Consider the following 24,596-nt stretch of genomic DNA (forward strand, 5'->3'; position numbering starts at 1 on the left):
GTTTCCAGGTGCTAGGACAAAAATGCCATTATAAATATTTTGCATGTGGAGCCTTTCTTTTTGTCAATGACCTCCTCGGGGTATATGCCTAATAATGAAATTTCTGAGTCAGAGACATTTTAGTCACTTTACTTGCCTAATTCTAACTTGCTTTCCAGAATAGGCGTACAAATTTGCAGCTCCACCAATATGCATTGGTTTGTCTCTTTTCACCATTTTTCCAATACTATTCCAACACAATACTATACAATTAGGTATCTTTTGTTATTTTTGACAACCTTCTGGGTTTGAGGTGAAAGCTTAGGGTTACTTTGATTTGAATCTCTCTTATCATTAGTGATATGGAACATTCTTTCATACAACTCTTTTGAGAATTGTTTGTTCACATTTTTTGACCACTCATCTATTGGTGAAAGGTTTTTGGTTTTGGACTGTTGTCCCTATATCTTGGGTCCACAAAACTCTCAGAGATACTTGATACATAAGTTTTTTCCCTTGTTGCAAAAGCTTTCAATTCATGTAATCAAATTTATCTCTTTTAACTGCCTCTACTGGTTAAGAATTTCCCTAAGGATCAAACCTTAAGTAGTTTACTCCCATTTACTGGACATACCAAGAGAGGGCCTGCTGTAGGATCTTGGGGAGAGTAGCTTCCAGGGTAATCATCATCTTCATCCTCTTGTATCTGCTGAAAAGTTCGCTTGAGTGATTTCTTCTCCTCTGCGGCTATGTGACAAAAACAACAAACCAAAAAAAGCAAACTAAGTCACATAGTCTTAAATAATATGTATTATTTCTTATATGTAAACTCAGGGCAAAATTTTTACAAATTCTAAAAAAGAAAAAGTTTAACTTTTTTTTTTTAATTTTCCAATTTCTTTACTTATTTTTAGCTTTCAACATTCATTTCCACAAGATTTTGAGTTACAAATTTTTCTCCCCATCTCTCCCCTACCCCCACCCCAGAGTAGTGAGCCTACTGAATACGCTTCCCCTAATCTGTTCTCTCTTATATCCTCCCTCATCTCCCCGCCAACTTTCTAGTAGGGCAAGATGGATTTCTATAACCCAGTGCCTGTATATCTTATTTCCCTATTGCTTGTAACATGCATTAACATTTCTTTTTTGAAACTTTTGAGTTCCAGAGTCTTTCCCTTCTTCCTTCTTCACCCACCCCCCACTGGGAAGATAACCATTTCAACATAGGTTATACATGTATACACAAAACATTTCCATAGTAGTTATATTGTGAAAAACTAATTATATTTCCCTCCATCCTATCCTGCCCCTCACTTATTCTATTTTCTAGTTTGATCCTGTCCCTTTTCTAAAGTGTTTGTTTCTAACTACCCTCTTCCCCAAATCTGCCCTTCCTTCTATCACCTCCCCCCCCACCCATCCCATTCCCCTCTGCTTTCCTGTAGTGTAAAATACCCAATTGAATATGTATGTTATTCCCTCCTTAAGTCAAATTCAGTGAGAGTAAGGTTGACCCATTCCCTTTCACCTTACTGCCCTTCCCCTCCATTGTAACAGTGTTCTCTTGCTTCTTTTATGAGATATTTACCCTAATCTATCTCTCCCTTTCTCCTCCCAATATATTCCTCTCTTACCTCTTAATTTTATTTTTAAGATACTGTCCCTTCATATTCAACCCATCCTGTGTTCCCTGTCTATATATACATGTACACACACATGCACACACTCACATATATATATTTATACATATATACACCCTCTTATACATATATATGTATATATTTTCCCATGTAGGGATGTAAATAATTCAACTTTAGTAACTTCCTTATGATTTCTTTTTTCTATTTACCTTCTCATGCTTCTTGTAATTGAAAGTCAAATTTTCTGTTCAGCTCTGGTTTTTTCATCAAGAATGCCTGAAAGTCCTCTATGTCACTGAATGACCATATTTTCCCCTGAAGCATTATACTCAGTTTTGCTGGGTAGGTGATTCTTGGTTTTAATCCCAGCTCCTTTGACTCCAGAATATCATAATTCAAGCTCTTCAATCCCCTGAATGTAGAAGCTTCTAGATCTTGTATTATCCTGATTATGTTTCCACAATAGTAAAATCGTTCCTTCCTGTCTGCTTATAATATTTTCTCCTTGCCTTGGGAACTCTGAAATTTGGCTATGATATTCCGAGGATTTTTCTTTTTGCAATCTTTTCCAAGAGGTGATTGGTGAAAAGTTTAACATTTTAACAAATAATGCCATGGGTTTTTCACCTAGTCTCAGGGGTACACAGCATTAAGCATGACCAAAGGTAGTGTCGGTGTATGTCAGTTTAGACTAATGAGAAGAAATATTTGTAATAGTGAAAAAGTGGAAGTTGTCTAATTATAAAACATCATCATTTTAAAAGAAATCTGACTGAAAAGTGAAATAAGAAACATCAAGCAATGTGAACCTGACAGCAAATCCTGGCTCTGCCACTTAAGTACTTTATCTTACTGGACCTCAGTTTCCTCATGTGTAAGATGAAGTTCTGATCTCCTAACTCTAAATCAATAATTTTATAATCCAATTTACCTAAATAATCCAATATAATTGATATTTCAGACAGATCATTACTTTACATTTAAAAAAATTTTAACTGCTGTGGCTTTAAAATTACCAAAGACCGCATATTAAAAATGCATGGTCAACAAGTTAAGCATTTTTCAAATACATACATTCTTACTAGGTCTTTGTAAAATAAGTCCAATTTCACTTTAAAATAAAAAAAAATTACTGAGAAATGTAAATAAAACCAAAGGGTTCAGAAATTAAGCAAACTGCCCAAGAGCCACTGAAATTAAACCTTTTTTGTTGACAATTTAAAATTTTAATTTTTCCCCATGTTCTAGGCTTTTAAGAGATGTGCCAATTACTTTTCAAATAATTATTTTCACATTATGTTGGACAGAAAACCCAGAACTGAACTACCACAAAGAAACAAATACAATATGATGTAAATTAATAGCATGAAGATACTATTTAAGTTTTTTCTATGATTCTAAGCATGAGCTACTTGAAGGGTAATAATCTAAAATCTGAAGAAGATAAAAGGTCTAAGAAGCCATGGAAAATAAACCTACTAGAAACCATATTCTTTTTCTTTGGTACAATAGAAAAAGAACTGAATTTGACTGAGTAAAGAAATCTAAGTCAAAGCTTCAACCCTATTGCTCATTTGCTATGTAACCTCATGAAAGTCACTGAGTAAATTTATCTCTAGACCTCAATTTCCATATGTGTAAAATGAATATACTTATGCTCCCTATCATATAGCTTTAGTATTGGCAAAGTGCTTTGTAGAACTTAAAAGTATTACAGAAATATGAGTAGCTATTATTAACTACTATAGCAAAGAACATCAAAGGGTAGGTTGGAGACAATAGGATCATTGTGAATGATCATATTTGTACATCTGTGCAACAAAACTTCTTTCACATACTGAAAATGTCATAAACACAAACTAGCAAAAAGAAACCTATATTACTCCTTATTTGAAAGACTCTCCATATAGCCATATAACAAGTATAAAAATAAATTTGTCCACAACTCTCACCTTGGAGTCAGTATTGTACAGTAGAAGATAAGTCAGAGAACTCAAGGTGCAAAATCTCTTATGCTTATTACTTGGGAAGTCAGTCACCTGCCCTCCATAACTATCAGTTTTCTCATTTGTAAAATGAAAGAGTTCTCAAATTTTATACCTATAAGCGTATGTTACTACAAACAGCAAGAAAGATGCGAAAAAGGACAGTTATCAGTACTAATAAACAATGAGCATATCAACCTATTTGTCCCTTTCCTCACCATCACTACAGCACTTCATTTTGACAAACCTCATACCAATTATGGCCATCATGTTCTTGGACTACATGATTTTTTTGTCTCAGACACTGTTCCTTATATGAGATCTGAAGGCTAATTAAAAAATATATTTAGGGGGGCGGCGAGGTAGCATAGAGAGTAAGAGCACTGGTTCCAGTGTCAGGATAACCTGGGGATCGAATCCGGGCTCAGACACTTAACATCCACCCCAAAACACCTGGCCGTATAACCTTGAACAAGTTACTTAACCCCAATTGCTTAGGGGCAACCACGTGGCTCAGTGAGTAAGAGCACCGGCCCCAGTGTCAGGATAACCTGGGGATCAAATCCGGGCTCAGATACTTAGCACCACACCCAGAAATAACTGGCCATGTAACCTTGAGCAAGTTACTTAACCCTGATTGCTTAAAAAAAAAAAAATATATATATATATATATATATATATATATGTTTAGGGACAGCTAGGTGGTACAGTGAAAAGAGCACCAGCCCTGGAGTCAGGAGGATCTGAGTTCAAATCGAACCTCACACACTTAATCATACTTACTAGCTGTGTGCCTTAGGCAAGTCACTTAACCTCAACTGCCTTGCCTTTTCCCCTCCAAAAAAAAACCAAAACAAAAACAAAAAATATATATATTTAAACTTATACTTATCTCTATCTATACCTACAAATAATTTGAAATATCCTTAAACTGCAACAAATGGATATGTAATATGTTCAAGTAAATCATTTATGGTAAGTGAAGTGGAGTAACTTAACAGTGGTGTAAAAGTGATCACATTAAAACTCCATACTTACTTCCTCCAATGTTTCAGCACATCAGTGATCACCAAGTCTGCCAAATCCTGCTGAGATGGGAAAGCTTCAAGTATAGGCCTAATAATGGATCAGATATCTATAGGCTGTAGACCAATCAAGTTCTCCATATCAGAGATTTTACCAAATGACTAAGTTCTTTTGGAAGGGATTGTAATCTGTACCAGTGATAGAAGAACCTATACCAATGAAATCAAGAATCTTTTGAAGTATTGAAGAATTATGTGTGCCACACTTCACTCTTTTTCAAAACACTTGGAAATAAATATTCTCATATGATTCCACAACAAACCTGGGAAACACTACAAGGTATTATTTACATTTTGCAAATGAAGAAGACAAAACTTAAGATATATCAAGTGACTTGTCCCTGGTTACACAGCTTGTAAATGCAGGGGACAGGATTAGAAAGGAGTCTTCAAAATGCCATCTCTACAGACAAAACTAAATCATAGCTTCAAGTTAATAGTTTGACCCATAGGATGCCAAATTTGTGGATGATGTTCATCACCAGGAAGCCAGAAAGAGAAAGAGTACATATAGCCAAAGTAGATCATGTTCATAATCTTAACCCTCCCACCTGTCTACCTTTCTTTCCTCTATGCATTATGTCAGAGACTGGCTCTAGCTCTAGACTATGAATATCCCATACTTCCATTAACAAAAGCCCAGTTGCCTTTGGAGTAAGTGCCAAAAGGCATTAAGGATCTCTGTGCAACAAGACAAACCACAAATCCTAGAACTAATGCAGTCTTTCTTAATATAAAGAAAAGTCTGTCATTCCATCAGTTTGTGCTCTACTTCTCATATCTCACCTAACAAACTTAAGACATACTCAAAGAATAATAATCTAGCTTTGGACATCAAAGTTGCAGCAAAGGTTTTACCTAGTTGCTAGAGCCAAAATTACAGTAGCAAAGAGTGATCAGAAGTCATCAGCAAGGTTCATTCCAGCAGTCACACCTGTTTCCAAGCTGAGATAAAAAGAGGTAAGACCTGCCTCATTCAAGAGAAATCTTTCCATCAAGACTAGATACAAAAGCATTATTACTATTTTGGAACATATTTGCAGATGTACCTCACTTTACATCATAAACGTATACTTAAAGAGTTGAGTAGAAACCAAAGTTGTGCAATGGAGTATCTCACAGGTACTAAAGTACAAGCACTTAAGGAGAACTCCCTTTATAGAATTAGTAATATTTTGTAAGGCAACTCACTAAGTCTAAATTGCAAAGCAGGTGGTGATCTGCACTGGTTGAGGAAGTCTCCTGACTGGGAGTTTCTTATATCAATTAAATTAAAAAATCTGATACCCCCTCCCCCAAAAAAGTCTACTTTTCTGATATGGCAAATAACCAGCCTATGGCAACTGAAAGCACGCTGGATCGGAAGGCAAGACATTTGTGTTGTAGCTCTGGTTGTATAGCAAGTAACTTTATTCAGTTTCATATTTCCCTTGTCTATAAAACTTGTTGGGGTACAGAAACAGATGGAGGAGACTGATTAGCTCCCCAAGCCTTTTCCAGCTCCAAAATTTAAACTGTTCCCCATCCTGCCTCAGCAATTTTATTTTCACATACAGCTTTTCTTGAAGTAGGGCGCATACCCATATTTGCAATAAGTTTAAAATAACAAAAAAAGCAAAAGACATAAATTTCTAATCAATGTGAACTATGCATATCTGTAAACTACATAATCTCAGCCACATGGGGTTCCAATACCTGGTATCTATCAACAGTATCTATCAACATGTTGTATCATGAATTTCTTTTAAATCACAAGATGACAATAATACCTGCTCCTGAGTATCTTATTGGAATGCTGTAATAATTCACTTTTATAAAGTACTTAATAATTTAAAAATTTCTTTCATCATGACAACCCCAAGAAGCAAATACCCCCATTTTACAGATGAGGAAACTGAGGCTCAGGAGGTGAAATGATTTACTCAATGACATCAAGCTAATAAGTGTCTCAGTTGGGATTCAAACACAGGTCTCTTGGTTGTAGATCCAAAGCTTTCTCCACTAAACAGCTTACAATCTAGCCAAACTGGCCTTCTGGCTGTTCCTCATATGTGCTTGCTTCCATACCTTTGTATTCACTGTTCTGCATACCTATAATGCTTTGGCTCTTCACTCCTGGCTCATGAAATAAATCCCTTACTTCCTTTAAGTCTCAGGCTCAAGTGTCACTTCTGCATGACACCTCTCCTATATTGGACATGTTTCCTTTGGCTGAACATACCTTCAGAGGAGGGAATTTTTTTATTTTTTTCTTTGTACCATTGGCACTTAGCATAGTGCCTGGCATATGGTAGGTGTTTGATAAATGTTTCCTTGACTGACTGATAAACCGCTTTTTTTTTTTTTTTTGCTTTTTGGAGGGGGGAGGGCAGGGCAATTGGGGTTAAGTGACTTGCCCAAGGTCACACAGCTAGTAAGTATTAATTGTCTGAGGCCACATTTAAACTCAGGTCCTCCTGACTCCAGGGCCGGTGTTCTATTCACTGTGCCAACTAGCCACCTCTGATATACCACTCTTGAAAAGGTAGATTTAATCTGAACTGAAGAATTGTAAAGGAGCACAAAGGCCATCTAATTCAACTCATAACTGACCAAGAAGCATTTCTACAACTATGTCCTAAAATGGTCATCCAGCGTATTATTTGAAGAGTCAGTAAAATATGCTGAAAAGAATAATAGATTTAGAATCAAAGTACGTGAGTTCAAATCTGTCTTTGTCACTGAGTATGTGGGAGTTCTGCCAAGGCACTGAATCTTTCTAAGTGTCAGATCTTTTACCTATAAAAAAGAAGAGGCCAGACCAGATGGCTTCTCAGGTTCTTCCTGCTTTAAAATCTATGTTGCCACAAACAAGAAAGAACCACTCTCATCAGAAGCAGCCTATTCCTCTTTTGGACAGTTCGAATGGATGGAAAGATTTCATGTCAAGCTGAAATCCCCTTTTCTGTACCTTCCTCCAAGTTTTACTCTTTGGGGTCAAACAGAATAAGTCTATAATCTCACTTGCACAAGGACAGACTCAAATATTTGCTCTCACGTCCCCCCAATTTGTCTTTTTTTAAAGCTAAATAACCCCAGTTCCTTTAACTGATACTTTTCCTGACAACACTGTGAATCAAGGAATGCAGTTATTAATATTCCCTTTTACACAAGAGGTAACTGAGGCTCAGAGGCTGAAATGACTTGATCACGTCCAGTCAACTAATAAATGTCAAAGCAAGAATTCAAACCCTGGACAATGAAACTGTGGGGCATCCAAAGTAAGGCAACCAGGTTAATGAGGGGGCCCAGAAATATCATGCAAGAATAGGCTGACATTTAGGATGGATAAGAATAGGACCATGTCATGAATACTCTAATAGCTGTCTTCAAGTATTTGAAAGACTGTCATGTAGAATAGGAATTCATTTAGCAGGAGGGCAAAACTAGGAGAAATAGAAACAAAGTTGCAAGAGAGGCAAAATTTAGGGCAATATAAAAGGAAAAACTTCCTAAGAAGTGGAAAAGTTCAAAATTGGAATGAGTTGCCTCAGAAAGTAGTGGATCCCTCATCACCGAAGGGCTGCAAATAAAAGTTGGATGAGCACTTGTTGGGGGTGCTGCAATAAAGACTTCTGTGCAGATTGGATTCCTTCAACTAAGAAACTGCCATTTTCTGTAGGGTTAAGTAACTTGTCTGAGATCACACAGCTAGTAAGTATCAAAGATAAGATCTGAATACATAACTTAACTTTTTACAGGAAAACTACTAGTTCAAAATTATAAATAAATCCTTAAAACCAGTAACCAGAAAACTGACCTATAAACCGTAAGAATATTTAACATGGCACAAAGTACCTACTTCATCTACTGCCATCTCCTTAATCTCTCAAATCTAAAGCTATCTGGTAAGGGAAAGAAGGAGAAGAGAAAAACACACAAACTTAAAAATTTGCATATTCTCTTTCACTCTATTCAAAACCCTGAAGCCCAACTATTACCTACACTATTGATTCAGGAAAACTAGTGCTGAGGAAGAAGCAGATTGGGAAGTGATTTTCTCATCTCCATGTTTGATGAATCTTGTTTACCACCACCCTCAATAAAAAGCAGCCTGTAAACATTTTTTTTTTTTGGCAAAGCAATCAGGATTAAGTGGGTTGCCCACAGAGTCACACAACTAGTATGCATCGAGTATCTGAGGCAGAATCTGAACTTGGGTCCTCCTGACTCCAGGGAGGGTACTCTATTTACTACTCCACCTGAGTTGTCAACATTTAAAACATATGTCAAGGTGACATCCTTAAGAGAGCAATGAGGCCAGAGGAAATTTGTCGGAATTCTGATAAACAGAACCCAAATGTAGTACAGTTTAGAAACCATTCATAAATTTAGAAAAGAAGTTGTAACCACTGGTTTGTCATCTTCAATATTAAAAAAGAAAAGACACTACATTTTTCTTATGCCTAATACAATTAACATATAAAATCAATAAATACCAAGTCCCTATCATTTGGGTAGCATTTCTGAAAAAGAAACAAGATCCTTTCTGTAACTGCTCCACCCCCCCCCCCCAAAGTTCACTTGAAGAGGCTCACTACCTGTATTACTACTTTGGTCCAGTTTCAAAACATAAAGAGAAACATATACTGCCCTTTCAAGTCTAACATGGTTGCAAATAAGATCACAGGATTTAGAGCTAAAAGATTATCAAGTCCAGCCCCCTTAATTTTTTACATTTAAAAAAAAAAAAAGAGCCAGAAAGGTTAAGTGACCTGCCCAATGTCACACAGGTTGCAGCAAGCAACAAATCTGGGATCCAAACCCAGGTCCCTCTCATATAAAATCCAGCATTCTTTTCACTATACCCCAATACCACTTAATGAGTCACAAATTTCCTCTGCATCATGCTTTTCAAAAATATTTAAGGATACCATTATTGTTTAACACTAAAGTCTTTCTCCAAAGCCTAATTATGGCATGGAAGTGACCCTGAATTCTTAAAGAAATCTAAGTAGGACAAGCTCTGGGAATTCTCAAGGAGAGAAAGGCTTCAAAATTATTAAGCAAAATAACTTTTTATACTGCAAAAGAGGCAAATACTTTAAGAAGAAACATGGAAATCTTCAATTCCATGGGATAAACACTAACATCTTTAAAATTCATAGAATGTTATAGTTAAAAAAAAACTTCAGAAACCATCATCCAGCACAATTCCTTCATTTTATTATTATTTTTTTTTGGTTTTGCTTTTTGGAGGGGGGAAGGCAGAGCAATTGGGGTTAAGTGACTTGCCCAAGGTCACACAGCTAGTAAGTATTAAGTGTCTGAGGCCAGATTTGAACTCAGGTCCTCCCGACTCTAGGGCCAGTGCTCTATTCACTGTGCCACCTAGCATTTCATATTCCTTCATTTCATAGATAAGGATGCTGAAGTCTAAGGAGGGAGAGTGGTTTACTCTCCCTAAGTCAAACAACTAGTTGGTGGAAGAGATGGTAATAAAACCCAGGTCTCCTAATTCTTATCCTAGTGCTATGCCCAGCTTCCTGAGAATGTAGTCCAATAGTAACTAGATATTACAAAGGAGGGTTTCAATAGGAAGATAGAGATTTTCAAATGGGAAATGACAGAAATATAAAAAAAATTAAAGATTTAAATAAAACTTTTTAAAAAGCAGCTATTATGAAGGACATGACAGCACATCCCTATAATCTTTAAAATCCCTGCTATCAGAGAAGCTGAGGCTGATCACTTGTGCTTGGGAATTCCAAGCTGCAGTAGTACTCAATTTGGTACCAAAATGGTGACTCTCCCTCCCTATTTAGGGGTGAACCAGCCCAAATTAGAAAAACAGAGCTGGTCAAGCTTCTGTGTCAGTAAGTACTGAGAATGGCTCACGAGTGGCCTAACTACAGCCTGGGCTAGAAAAGAAATTCTAGCATTAAAAAAAAAATAGTAGATATCATTATATAAGGACTCTGAAGTACTGCTAAAGTATGGAAATAATGATGGGATCACTCTGATTCAGGGATGGAGTAAAAGGACAGAGGAGTGTTGTGCTAACCAGTTTTTCAGGAAAAAAAAAACATACCCACTGACCTACTTTTAAGTTTAATCGACATTACTAACACTTTCTTAAGTCTAGACAATCAACAAAACAATAAACTAAGGCCTGATTTGTAGTATTTTCTGATTTTCAAGGTAAATGCTCACATTGAAAACTTAACAATCTGAACCAGTTAGAGTTGGCTCCAGTATACTCTGACAAGTGAAGATGGCTCAGTTGCTAATATACTCCCATTTTCAGGAAATATTTGTTTGCAATAAAAGGGAGTTTTATCTATTGGCTATTCTCTGCTACAGACCAACTTCCTGGAGGACCCATTATCCATTTTCTCTCCCTGTTTCTATTAAGCTGGGTCTTTTATAGTCTAGCCCAGGGGTAGGGAACCTGCAGCCCTGAGACCACATATGGCTCTCTAGGTCCTCAAGTGTGCCCCTTTGACAGAACCCAAACTTCATTTGTCTGTGAATTTTTGATTCAGTTGAAGGGCTGCACCTGAGAACGGAGAATGCCACATGTGGTCTTGAGGTCACAGGTTCCCCACTCCTGGCCTAGCAAATAACCAAGCAAAAATCATCTAAAGTAAATATTCTTGTATAATAATTCTTAGCATTCATAAATAAATGAATCTGTTTTCCTAGGTGTCACTTTTAACTGGATGGTATCAAATCCTCCTCCAACACTCTCAACTGAAGAAAGTTTTGGGGGGAGGGAGAACGAATGCAAATAAAATTAATTTTAAAGTACTAATTATTATAGGAAATAGAAATAAATATAGCACATGATGCTTGCCCTCAAGTAATGTAAACCTAGGTGTGGAGTAAACAATACAGTCATGTAGAATGATAAGCAGTAATACAAGAGATACCACAAGGTAGTAAAAGCACAAAATGTGTGGTATAGTAAATAAGTGCCCCAATAGTTCAGAGGAGGAAAGGAACCACTGTGGGGTAGTAGGCTAGAGCATTCAGGTAAAGTTTCATGAAGAAAGGAGTACTTAAGGTAGGTCGTGAAAGTTCTGCATTATAGAGAGAAGCAAGATATCTGAATAGATAGGAAATGAAATGGTATTCCATAGAGAAAAAAATGGCCTGAAGAATGGCCCTGGGAAAGAAACTGAGTTGCCTTTATGGTTGGAGTACAGGGTTAAAGCTAAAAAGCTGATTTTCCTAAGTAAGAGCTTCCATTCTAAAAAAATGTGGGGGAAGGGAGAGAGAAAGGGAACCTACTACTACTACTATGTACCAGACACTGCTGAGCACTTTACAAACATCATCAGGTTTGATACAACAACCCTGTGAGGTAGGTGCTGCTAATACACCCATTTTGGAGTTGAAGAAACTGAGACAAAGGTCAAGTGACTTGCCCAGGGTCACAAGGCTAGAAAGTGTCTGAGGCCATTTGAACTCAGGTCTTCCTGACTCCAGGTCCTGTATACTGGATCCACTGTATTGCTTCACTGCCTCTAGGCTATATATAGATAGAAACTATACTAATAACCTCTTACTGCTCTAGGCTTTGTCACTTCAGCTGGACAAGGTTGTTGAAGGCAAGGACCTCTTGATACCAGATTTTATCCTGATCTACTTGGGAACGTGACTGAAAATAACATAACTGCTTTATTTCCAGACTTGTTACTACCAACAAACCATTGTACAAATGGGGACAAGAAAACCAAAGAGTGGCTTAATATGTTGGTTAATTCTACTAAATTACTTTCTTTCCCCTGATTTTGCTTTTTGTTACAGAGAATGGCTTGAGGTGGGGGGCATATATTTAGAAATGACAGTGATATAAAAAGAAAACAAAAATATTTGTTACAATAGATACAGGAACTCAGAAAAAACAAACCAGAGTAACTCAACTGGGGGAAAAAACAAAAAGGTATAACAAGGACTTCTGATTTCTTAATTTCTGGATCACAGCTTAAAAATATGCAAACACCTAGATCTTGGCCAGGAACAGAGCACAGCCAGTAGGGACTAGTGAAAATATATCTGCTGAGAGCCTTGAAAATCTAATCAAAAGGACTTTAAAATGAAAAGGAAGGCGAAGTGATAAAAAAAATCTATATGTATCAAAGCTAGATACATTGAAAGGAGTTAAAATATAGAAGAATAGCAACAAAGATGCCCAGAAATTCAGAGGCAAAGAAAATCCAAAAAGAAGTGAGCAATAAAATCCATGGTTTCACAGGTCAACATGCAAATATACAAAGTATAGGTAACAACTATAGTAGAACACTGGATTTCATAAATATCACTACTAAGATTTGGTATGAAAGGACCCATGACTGGAATATGGTTCTGGAAGAGCAAACATTTTCCAAAAAGGGGAAGAGATTTAGTATGTTGTAATATGACATACTTGTGTCAGGAAATCTAGGAAGCAGAGGAGAGAAGCATAGTAGAGAACATTTAGGTAAAAATCAAGAGAGGAAGAAGAATATCAAAGCATACAATAGACTACCTAGACAGAAGGATGGAATAGATGAGGAATTTGGGAAACCTATCACCAGCCTGACATGGAGGTATGATACAGCAGTGATGGAGAACTTCAATTATCTAGTTATCAGTTGGAGTTCTTCTCTGCCAAAACCACAGCAATTACTAATTTCTTTGCTTACCTTAATAATTTCATTCTTTAAAAGGCAGAAAAACTATCAAGGGGAACTCCCCTTTTGGAACTGGTTCTCAATGGCAAAGAGAAGCTGACTGCAAGAGTATGAATGATGGGAATCTCTGGTAGAAAGTGGCCATTCCATCTGAGAATTTGTGACAGAAAAGGAAAGGAAAGACACACACAGAATATGACATGTAAACTAGATTTTAGGAGAAATTGTTTCAAAAATTTCAAACAAAAGAATATATAGGTTGTCATAAGGTTCTATAGAGAAAAAGTCAGACCAGGAGGGATGGGAAACTCTCAAGAATAAAATTTCTTAAGACAGAGAAACAATTTTTATGAGGAAGAAAAGTTGTCCAAAGAAATCATTGTGTTTTACAGGAAACTCACTGACCAACTTTGATTTTAAAGAGACATATAAGGAGACTGAAACAAGGGAAGGTAACGAGTATGAATACAAAAGCAAGGAATAGTCTTGAAAGAGCAGCGTCAATAATGCCAAAACTCAGAATGACAGGCTGGTAAGGAAAACTAAGGACAACAAAGTTCTTTGTCTGTTCAGGCTTTTTTGTTTGCTTTTAAAGCTATGCTGAGAAAAAGAGAATCAAAGAAGGACAGGACTACTGCTTGTGGTGGGTGGGATGAATACAGGAAGTAGTGCTGTGCAATTCTCATTCTGCTTCTATGTCAAGGAGAATGAACTTTGGATTATAGAGTAGAAAATAAAAATGGAGAAAAAGGGAGTTGGAACCCAAGATAAGTAAGAAGATGCTACGAGAGTATCTAGCTAATCCTGATAAATTCAAATCACCAGACCTAAACAAACTAAATCCCAAAGTAATGAAAGAACTGGCAAATGTGAAGACTGAGCTACTGCTGTCAGTGATCTCTGAAAAACAATAGAGAACAGGAGAAGAGGAAAGGCTATTTTCAAAACATTTTTTTTTTTTTAAAGCAGAGGTTACAAATTATAAGGCATTGAGCTTGACTTCAATTACTGGCAAAATCCTAAAATATACTAAAGACATGGTTAGTGAACATCTGAAAAAGGAAGCAATGATCACAAAGAGCCAGCACAGACTTATCAATAGCTGGTCATAAAAAAACTAATTCCATTTCCTTTTTTGATAAAATTTCTCTCACTCACTTGGAAACCCTTTGCATCTGGTTTCCAACCTATTCATTCAATGTTATCAATCCCTCCAAAGTTACCAACAGTCTCTTAATTGACAAATCTAATGGTGTTTTCTTAATCCTCATCCCCCTTGACCTCTATGAAGCCTCTGACACTGTCATCTCAAGTCAACAAGCATTTACTCAGCATCTACTGAGCTAAGTGACAGGGAGACAAAGAAAGACAAAAACTTCTCTCTCTCAAGGAGCTCACAGTCTAATGGGAGAAACAATATGCAAACAACTATATACAAAAGAGAGATACAGAAAGGATAAACGGGTCATGAGCATTAAAGGAAATAGGAAAAGGCTACTTGTAGAAGGCAGAATCTTATGTGGGACTTGAAGAAAGCCAGGAATTGGGAGATGAGGAGGAAGAGAATTCCAGACATGGAAGATAACTAGTGAAAATGACTGGAATAGGGAGGCGAAAAGTCATATTCCACTTTCTCAGCCTCCTCTGATATATCTTCATGTAGGTCAAGTCCACTAATTATGGGCAAGAGTCCCCCAAGACTCTGTCCCCGATCCTATTCTATTTTCCCTGTATATAAGAGCTAAGTGATCTTATGAGTTTCCATCAGTTCAACTATCTATGCAAATGCTTCCCAGAACTACCGATCTAGCCCTAATGTTTCCCTTGAATTCCAGTTCTGCATCATTAACTACCTTTTGGATATCTCAAATTGGATGACCCAAAGGCACCTCAAACTCAACATTCTCAAAACAAAACTCATTATCTTTCCCCAAAAGTCCTCCTCTCTTTTTCAACTTAACTATCACTGTTGAGGGCACCACTATCCTCCCAGTCACCCAGGTGTTATTCTTGAACTCATCACTAGTACTTGCCACATATCTAATCTGTTGTCCAAGCTTTTCCCCAAAATGAAGGTTGACCACATCATCCCCTCTCTACTCAATATATTCCAGTACTTTTCTATTAACTCCAGGATGTTGTTTGACATTTAAATCTCTTCATAACCTGGACCTTCTTCCCTTTCTAATCTTATATACTTTACTCCTCTGTATAAGCTAGCTATAGTAGACTATTTGCTGTTCCTCACACATGATATTCCATCAGTGCACACATACTAGCTATTCCATAACTAGAATGTTTTGTCTCTTTACTTCCACTAACTTCCTTCAAAATTCAGCTCAAATTCTATTTTTTGAAGGAGATCCTTCCTGGTCCTGTCCTTTCTGAGATTGCTTCTTAAATAAATGAACAAACACATACACGTGCATGTATGTATGTGTACACACGTGTGTATGTGTGTGCGCACATACGTGTGCATGTGTGTGTACATATAATCCACTAGAACGTGAGCTCCCTGAAGGCAGGGACTATGCTTTTGCTTTTCATTTTATCTCTAATTGAGCACAGAATCAGGCCCCTAACAAGCACTTAATGTTTGATGACTAACCAAACAGACTGGTATATCAAATACAACAGACATGTTTTACCTAGATTTTAGTAAGCATTTGACAAAATTTCTCATGCTATTCCCATGGACAGGATGGAAAAGTTTAGGCTACAGAGTAGTAGTTAGGTGTTTTTTAATTGGTTGAATAGTTGGACCCACAAAAGAACCATTAATTAGTGACATTAAATGATAAGGAATTAAAACAGCCATGTCTTGATAAGTGCAAAGAATAAATCCCATTAACAGCTTGAATGATTAGAATATGCACTATTGAGTTATAATTATATGTAAAATATGGTGATTTGGTTCCAGTCCAATAGAAACATGCAATGAAATTTTTTAAAGTAAGTTTTTTAAGTGTCCATTAACATAATATAACAAAGGATAAAAACATATTTCTGATTATAGAGTAGTTAAAGCAAAAATTTTTTAAATGACTGATTATCATACCTAAAGATAAGCCTACACTGTCAATATGATGAAAGCATCATTATTGTTATTTAAAATATTCTGGCAGTGTAGACTGAACCATCATCTTCAAAATATGTTGGTAGATGCTCAGAGTTTTATACACATCTCAGTATATCTGCATGTTCACATTTTCACATAACGACCCAGGGTCTTATCTAAAATCAGTAATGGTTTAAATGCAATGCTGTTGTCCTTAGAATATTTTTCAATAGCTGGGTGAAAATAATTTGAAAACCAGCCTTCAAAAACAACTTTAGTCACCCATGCTTTAGTATTCAAACATTAAAGAACTTGAAGTGATAAATGGCTGTAACCTTTTTCAGAGTATGAGGATTTTGAGACTGATGAACAAAACACTTGTTTTAACTTAAAGTCCTCTTCATACATTACCTCCCAATATAAATATCAGGTGATCCTTGGACACTTGAAGTCCAGGTCCAATTTTTTATTTCTTAGTAATATAAGTTCTTTATGCCCAAAGGGCTATAAAACTGTGCATACCCTTTGATTCAGCAATACCACTGGGTCTGTATCCCAAAGAGATCATAAAAAAGGGAAAAGGACCCACATGTACAAAAATATTTGTAGCCACTCTTTTTGTGGTGGTCAAGAATTAGAAATTGAGGGGATGTTCATTGACTGGGGAATGGCTGAACAAGTTGTGGTATACTGATGTAATGGAATTCTACTGTTCCATAAGAAATGATGAGCAGGAAAACTTCAGAAAAACCTGGAAAGCCTTATGCTGAGTGAACCAAGACCAAGAGAACATTGTACACAGTAATAGCAACACTGTGCAATGATCAACTTTGATAGACTTAGCTCTTCTCAGCAATGTAAGACAATTCCAAAAGACTTGTCAAAGAAAATGCTATCCACATCCAGAGAAAGAACTATGGAATCTGAATGCAGATAGAAGCATACCATTTTTGTGTTCTTCTGTTTTTCCCTTTTGTTCTGATTCTTTTCTTTTACAACATGACTAATGTAGAAATATATTTAACATGGTTGTATATGTATAACCTGAATTATGTAATTGGAAAAATACAAGATACTATTATATGCAAAAAATACATATATACATGAAGTCACCATTTCCAGAATAAGTCTGTTTCATTCACTGTAAAAAATTGTTTTCTAGAATATCATCTACTTCCTTGGAATTTTTTCTTCAATTTCCATCTGCACTGGCCATCTCTTTAGTAACTTTAACATCATGCAGCTGAACTTGATTTTTAGAGCTATCAAACCAAAGCTTGCAGTAAAACTTCACTGACTATCCACTTCATTTCTCTTTCCTTCTATAGCCTTAAACTTGAAGCTTTTATCTGAATGGCTGCGCCACTAAGAGGAATGAATGAGTTTTTTACTGCAATCTTTAAATCCATAAAACAAAAAGATGCTGTATTTCTAGCACTTCTTTTCTAGATAGTTGTATGCAAATCACCAAAAACTGATGCAACTTTAGCTTTTTATTTTACCTAAGTGCTTTAGAATATTCCATTCCAAATATTCTGGCATTCCAACATCTTGTCCTATTTTAAAGTTACTACAATCACATTCATACTACTTCAATTACAACAAAATGTTGTAAATGTGGTAACAAGCCTCTTTATTTATTTTGCACTGGCAGTGTATCCAAATGAAGTGTTCTTCCTTTCATCCATTTTGTTAAAGGTTCCTTCTAAAAAAATTTAATAGAACATTGATAATATGGTATGCATGACATTCACACAGGAGGATAATCAAACACAGAATGACTATTTGGCAGCATGTTAAAACCCTTATTTTGCTCTCATGCAGCACATTAAATGAATTTTGGCTGGCATTAAATGTGACCTGGTATTTTATAATTCACACTAAGTCAAATTTCACATTATTTAAGCCTGCACTGAGACTTTGCTGTGGTTCAATGTCAACTTGGAAGGAAGTCTCTTGTGGAGTACCTCAGGGATCTTTGTTTGGCCTTATGTTACTTAACACTTTTATCAACAACAAGGTTAAAGGCATAGTGGGTCTGCTTATCAAATATGCAGATGACTCAAAGTATGAGGGATAGCTAAAATGCTAGACAGTAGTGAAGATCCAAAAAGATTTTAACAGGCTATAACATTATGCTATGCCTAGTAAGACAAAATTAATAGGGATAAATGTAAACATTTGGGTTCAATAAGTCAATTTTACAAATTTAAGATGAGGAAGCATGGTTAGCCAACAATCTAAAATAGATCTAGTGGGGGTTTAATGGCCTACATATTCAATACAACTAAACAGTGTGATATGGTAACCAAAAACACTATTATTCATGGCTACATTAAGAAGTGGCATAGGGTTAAAGAGTAGGAAGGTAAGGGTCCAAACATCTTCTACCCTGCTGGATCTTCTTTGCTCCATGTATCACTTTTTAGTAATCTCATTAGCTTCTATGGATCTGTCATTTCTATAAAGATGTATATACCCAAATCTAATCTCTTTCCTCAACTTCCATCCCACACCACCAATTACCTGCAAGACATTCTACCCTTGCTCCAAACTTCCCTATTTCTGTTAAAGGTACCACCATTCTTTGTCACATAAGAGACAAGTAACATACTAGAAGTTGGTAACCTTGAAGTTATCCTCAAGCCTTTCCTCTCCTCTATCCTCCATATCTGATCAGTTATTAAATCTTGTCAATTCTACCTCCATAACACTTCTCTTATCCTTTCAATTCTCTCCTCCTGAACAGCTAGCACTCTAGTCCAAGCTCTCGTTAGTTCATGCTTTGACTACTGCAAAAGTCTCCTAAAAGTTCTTCCGATTTTCAATTTTCCCTCTATATATCTACTATAATAAACTTTCTAAAGTACAGGTCTGACTAAGTGGCTCTACTCAAGAATCATCAATGGCTCCCTATTAACTCTAGGATAAAATACAAACTCTTCAGTTTGGCACCAAATGCCTTCTACAATCTAGCGCCAAACTACCTTTCCAGAAATTTCACATTATTCCACTGTACTCTACATTCCAGCCTACCTGCTGTTTCTTTTGCTTGGCATTCCATCTCCCATTTGGTCCCTTTGCAGAGGTTATCACTCATTCCTAGAATATACTTCCTGCTCACCTCAAACTCTTAGAATCCTAGCTTCCTTGAAAGTTCAACTCAAGTGTCATCTCTTACACAAGCCTTTTCTGATCAACCAGGAGGGGGTTGTTAGTTTTCTCTCTCTCTCTCATTAAATTATCTTGTACTTGCTTTTTCTGTATAAAATTGTATTCCTCAGTAAAATATAGGGTCCTTGAAGTCAGGAATTGTTTTTCTTTTTTTTGGTTTATTTCCACCAGGACAACAGTGCCTGTGATTTCACTGCTACAGGGAAGTCTCAAAGAGAAAACACCAATCAATGTACATCAGCAACTCACCCTAACTTAAGAGTCACAGGAAATTGCTTCAGCTCATTACTAGCTATGTGACTACTGGCAAGTCATTTAAGCTCTAAAGAACTAAATTTTTCATCTTTCAAAATAGAGATCATACTTATACTATCTTATAAGGCTGTTAGAAGTCATGCTTTGCAAATATTAAAGGGTTAAATAAATAAGCTATTATAATTACCAACTACTGTTTCTCTGCCAAATTCTTTTAATAACTAACTCTTCATAGAAATTCCCACTGTACTTTTTCCATCTTCCATTTTTAACACAGGTAAAGTCCAGCAATAAAACATATTTCTACCTTTAGGTGGAGGGCTGTTGGAGTCTTCCATAGATAACTTCAGCTGCTGAATGAACTCACCACCATAAACACTTCTTTCTTGCCAGATGTTCAGCAATCTTTCTAAAGGCTTTTTACAGCCTTCATCTGCCTCTCTATCCAGAAAAGTAAGGAGAAAATATCAAAATGTTACTTTTCATTTTAAATCAAATTAAGCCCATTAAAAAAAACATTAAAACCAAAAGAATAGGATATGTATTATCATAATGCCCCAGCAACCAAATCCAGGAAAGATTATCATTTATTGTAAGGAACCGACAACAAAAAGGAATTCAAAAGTTATTCAATATAAAGGGAAATATTTTCTTTCTTTTTCTCCCTTTAGGAAATAAATGTAAATAGAGCAATTAGACCTCTATCTCCTAGGGCAGGTAAGAGCTCAGGATAATAAAAGAAATCACAATTCAGGTGCTGACTATTTTCTAACAAAAATATCACCAATTAAAATCATTTGTATTTTCAAGCATTCTAATAGAAACTCAGCTTGGAAATTTTAAGAAGTTTAAAAGCAAACGATAAATACGTTTGAAAGTTAGGAAATTCAACAAAACATCACTCAAAACCTACAAATGCAACACACACACACACACACACACACACACACACACACACACACACACACACACACACACACACACACACACACCTCTGTATTATACAGAGCCAATCTTCCTCAACTGCTTTTAAAAAAATCTCCCAAATATCTACAGAAATAAAAATGTGTTTTTAAAAATTTCCAAACTGTTTCTGAAATGTTCCAATCTGGTCCCAAGTTTGTTTTTCCTGTTCAAAGAATCTAATAAGATTGAAAGTACATGGCAAAAAATAGAGTCTTTTGTAACTGCACATCTAAAGAGAGGATTTGGGACTTCTTTCCTTAAGCCTCTCAAAGAGAGTACTTTCTAGTAAAATGACTGACTAACAAGTATGATACATTTATTTTCCTCCATCCAAAAAAAGTTAGGTAAGGGGGGGGGGGGGTGTCTTTGTTTTATCCCTTCAAAATGATTATGCTACAAAGATCACAGGATCACAAATTTAAAACCGGAAAGGGTCTACAACAAAGCTAAGTTCAAGTTGAAGTACAGATGAGGAAACATCTGAACGAAAAATGTCTCCACTCTTCCCTCGTGTGAATTTTGCTACTGCTTAAAAGACAGTCTAAATGATGTTGCAAATTAATTCAATGAATTCTGATGTTCTTATCTATGAATTGACATGTAACACTAGTTACCTACTGATTTTATTTTTTTCACCTACTGATTTTAAGTATGAAACAACTAAATATATGCCAAATCTCTTTTGTACTGGAATTCAGTTCTGATTAATGTTATGGTGCTTATGTCTAGTAATATGTTAAGCTGTGTTCACAACTACAAAAAAGAAATTCCTCTATATCAAAAGGATTAATGAGATAGGACATGATTCCAGAAAATAAAATTTCTTAACACTTAACACACTATCACCTGCCTCCTCCCCCCATTAATTCATTCATTTCACAAGCATTTTAAAGTATGTACTCTGTGCTAGGGACTCTGCTAGATCAGGGATGCAAAAACAGAAATCAAAACAAATAATTTCTGCCTTTAAGGACCTTATTTTCTCTTGGGAGGAAAAAAAAATGAAGATACATAAGTACTATACAGAATGATTTGGGGAGTGGAAATAGAGATAAGTTCTTTTTCAGGTGCACTCCGTATCATTAGTAATGTAGGACCAGAACTTGAAGAAAGAAGTGAGAACTAGCTAAGCAGATATGAAAGTCGTTGCATAAAGATAACTAAATCCACAAAAAAAGAAGAGTCTAAGACAGTCCTGACAAACTGTTCTAAAAAGGAGATAAGAAGTGGCCAAAAAACTAGGACAATTAGGAAAGAACAGTATCATAAAGCAAGTATCCAGGAAGAGACTGAGGAGAGGAGTTGTCAACAGTGTCAAATTCTCCAGTGGTCAAGTAGGATGGTTCAGATATCAGATTTAATGGGTGTTAGGAACTCCTAGTATGGAAATTCTCCTCACCAATGCAGATAGACAACCCCATCTCTAACCCATGTCATGGGCCACTGAGAGGCTTGTTCATGGTGACAGAATGCTTATATGCCAGACTTTTTTTTTTCAGTTGACTGTTCATGATACCATTTGGGTTTGGGTTGTTTTATTTTTATTTTGACAGATACTAAAGTGGTTTGCCATTTCCTTCTCTAGCTCATTTTACAGATGAGGAAACTGAGACAAACAGGGTTAAGTGACTTGACCAGGGCTACACAGTTAGTGTCTGAGGCTGGATTTGAACTCTGGTCTTCCTGCCTCCATGCCTGGTGCGACCTAGTTGCCTTTATGTCAGAAACACAACTTAAAACCATGTCTTCGTGATCCCAAAACAATTCCCCTTTCCCGTATGCCATGATGCATCTAAATTATTAGCTTCCTAAAATACACTACCTGAGGCATTAAGTGACACACTGGATAGAGCTGGGCCTAGAGTCAGAAAGAACTGAGTTCAGGTCTGGCCTAGGGCACTTACTAGTTGTGTGACCCTGGGTAAGCCACTTTAAGCTCTTTCTGCCTCCATTTCCCCAAGTGCAAAATGGAGCTAACAGCATCCACCTCACTGGGTTGTTTCAAAGATTAAATGAGATAATATGTGTAAAGCATTTGGCACAGTCCTTGGCACACAGAAGCACTAAATGCTTGTTCCCTTCCTTTGTCTTCTTTCTCTTCATTCTAAACAATTTTCTTTCACACTCTTTCCATCTTGCACTCACAGACACCTGGGCTTCTTCTGGAAGCCACTGTATCCCCAATCACCCTCTACAGCAGTAGATGCTCTTTCTTTTATTCCCTGGAAGAACTCCCTATATTTCCTGCAATATATGTATCCCTACATTGTGAGAAGAGGAGAATTAAGCATATTACTTATTCTTCACTGCTTAGTACAAAACTATTTCGCTGCCACGAGTACTCAGTAACTCTTTCTTCTTTCTAGATTCACACCAGTCTACAGTTATTCCTTCTACATTGCAGGGTGTTAGGGGTGTAGAACCACCACCACCATAATGTAGAAAATTCATATAAAATTTATTGGCCCTCCCTTCATACTAGAGAAGTCTGAATTATTATATTAAAAGATAACACGTTGATATTATACAATACTATACACATATTTTAGGCACTTCTGATTCTCTAAACTTTTTTTGCATTGTCTGCTGGCCTTTGCATGTTGTCTGCAGCTTCCACAAAATTCCCATTCAATTTCTTAGACTGACCCATGATATATCGAAACCACAATTGGGAAAGTCACCATATGGGAAGGATAACTATATTTTATCCTATTCCTTGGTATTTACTGACCTATAGATAATACTCTTCCTTCCAATACCCAATTCATTTTCTTCTCTAAATTTATTCCTGCAATCATAGAGGACTTCAATAGACATTATATATTATATAATTCTTTGCACCTGGGTTCTGACCCCACCATTAAACTGGGATTGCTCTCTTTAGGGTTACCAGTAATCTCTCAATCGCCAAGGACTTTTTTTCTTAGTGCCCAGCTTCATTGGTCTCTCTGAAGTTTCTGACACTGTTAACTACCTGCCTCCTAGATACTCTCCTCTCTTCACCCCTATGACACTGCTTTCTCCTGATTTTCCTCCTGTGTCTGGTCATACTCCTCTCATGTTCATAATTCTTCAGTGGCTCCCTGATGAATCTTGCATTAAATACAAATTCCTTAGTCGAACATTTAAAGTTCTCTAGAATTTGGCTCTATGCTCTATTTCCAAATTTATTTCATATAACTCCCCCTTCACACATTCTACAGCCTAACCAAACTAGTCTATTCCCTGTTACTTAAATTTGGCATTTCATCTTCTGTCTCTGAAATGCACTTCTTCTTCCCCTCTGCCTCTTTTAGAATCCCTGTTGTGGTTGTTCATTTGTTTCAGCGTGTGAAACAGGGTTAAGTGATTTGCCCAGGGTCAGACAGCTAGTAAGTGTCTAAAGCCAGATCTGTACTCAGGAAGATGAGTCTTCCTGACTCTCTGTCCAGCACTCCTGTATCACTGAGGTGAGAGATATAGGATGAGACCTTAAGTAGATGGTGGGGTCTAGCAAAAATTTTTTAAGGGTCAGGGAGATGTATATTTGAAGGCAGAAGAGAAAAGAACCAATAGATTGGGAAAGGTTACAAGTTTGAGAGAGGAGACAGCTGAGGATACAATCTGCTAGAGAAGATAGGAGTGAAGGGGATTAAATGCACATGCAGGAGTATACATGGTACAAGAGATAAAGCCTTCTGAATCTGTAGTGGGCCCAGCATATCTCCAGGGATTTTTATGGGCTTTACATGTAATTTACCTCCTCACAAAGCAAACTTTAGAGGAAAAATAATTTTAAATGTAAGCTTCCAGTGATT

General features: G+C 36.6%; 1 protein-coding gene across 5 annotated transcripts in view; it reads right to left on the minus strand.

Moving 5' to 3' along the window:
- RPRD1B (regulation of nuclear pre-mRNA domain containing 1B) overlaps positions 1-24,596 on the minus strand; it is a 100,217-nt gene that overhangs the window by 63,337 nt on the left and 12,284 nt on the right. For all 5 annotated transcript variants that reach the window (XM_069063508.1, XM_069063507.1, XM_069063509.1 and 2 more), the window contains exons 3-4: positions 20,141-20,274; positions 614-726 (exon numbers count right to left, since the gene is read on the minus strand). In XM_069063508.1, coding sequence (XP_068919609.1) covers positions 614-726; positions 20,141-20,274 — 247 coding nt within the window. The remainder of the gene's footprint in view (positions 1-613; positions 727-20,140; positions 20,275-24,596) is intronic.

This window comes from Petaurus breviceps, unplaced genomic scaffold (genome assembly GCF_028583685.1).
Source record: "Petaurus breviceps papuanus isolate PSGF00001 unplaced genomic scaffold, PetGlider_PUasm1.0 90591, whole genome shotgun sequence".
Classification (NCBI taxonomy): Eukaryota; Metazoa; Chordata; class Mammalia; order Diprotodontia; family Petauridae; genus Petaurus; species Petaurus breviceps.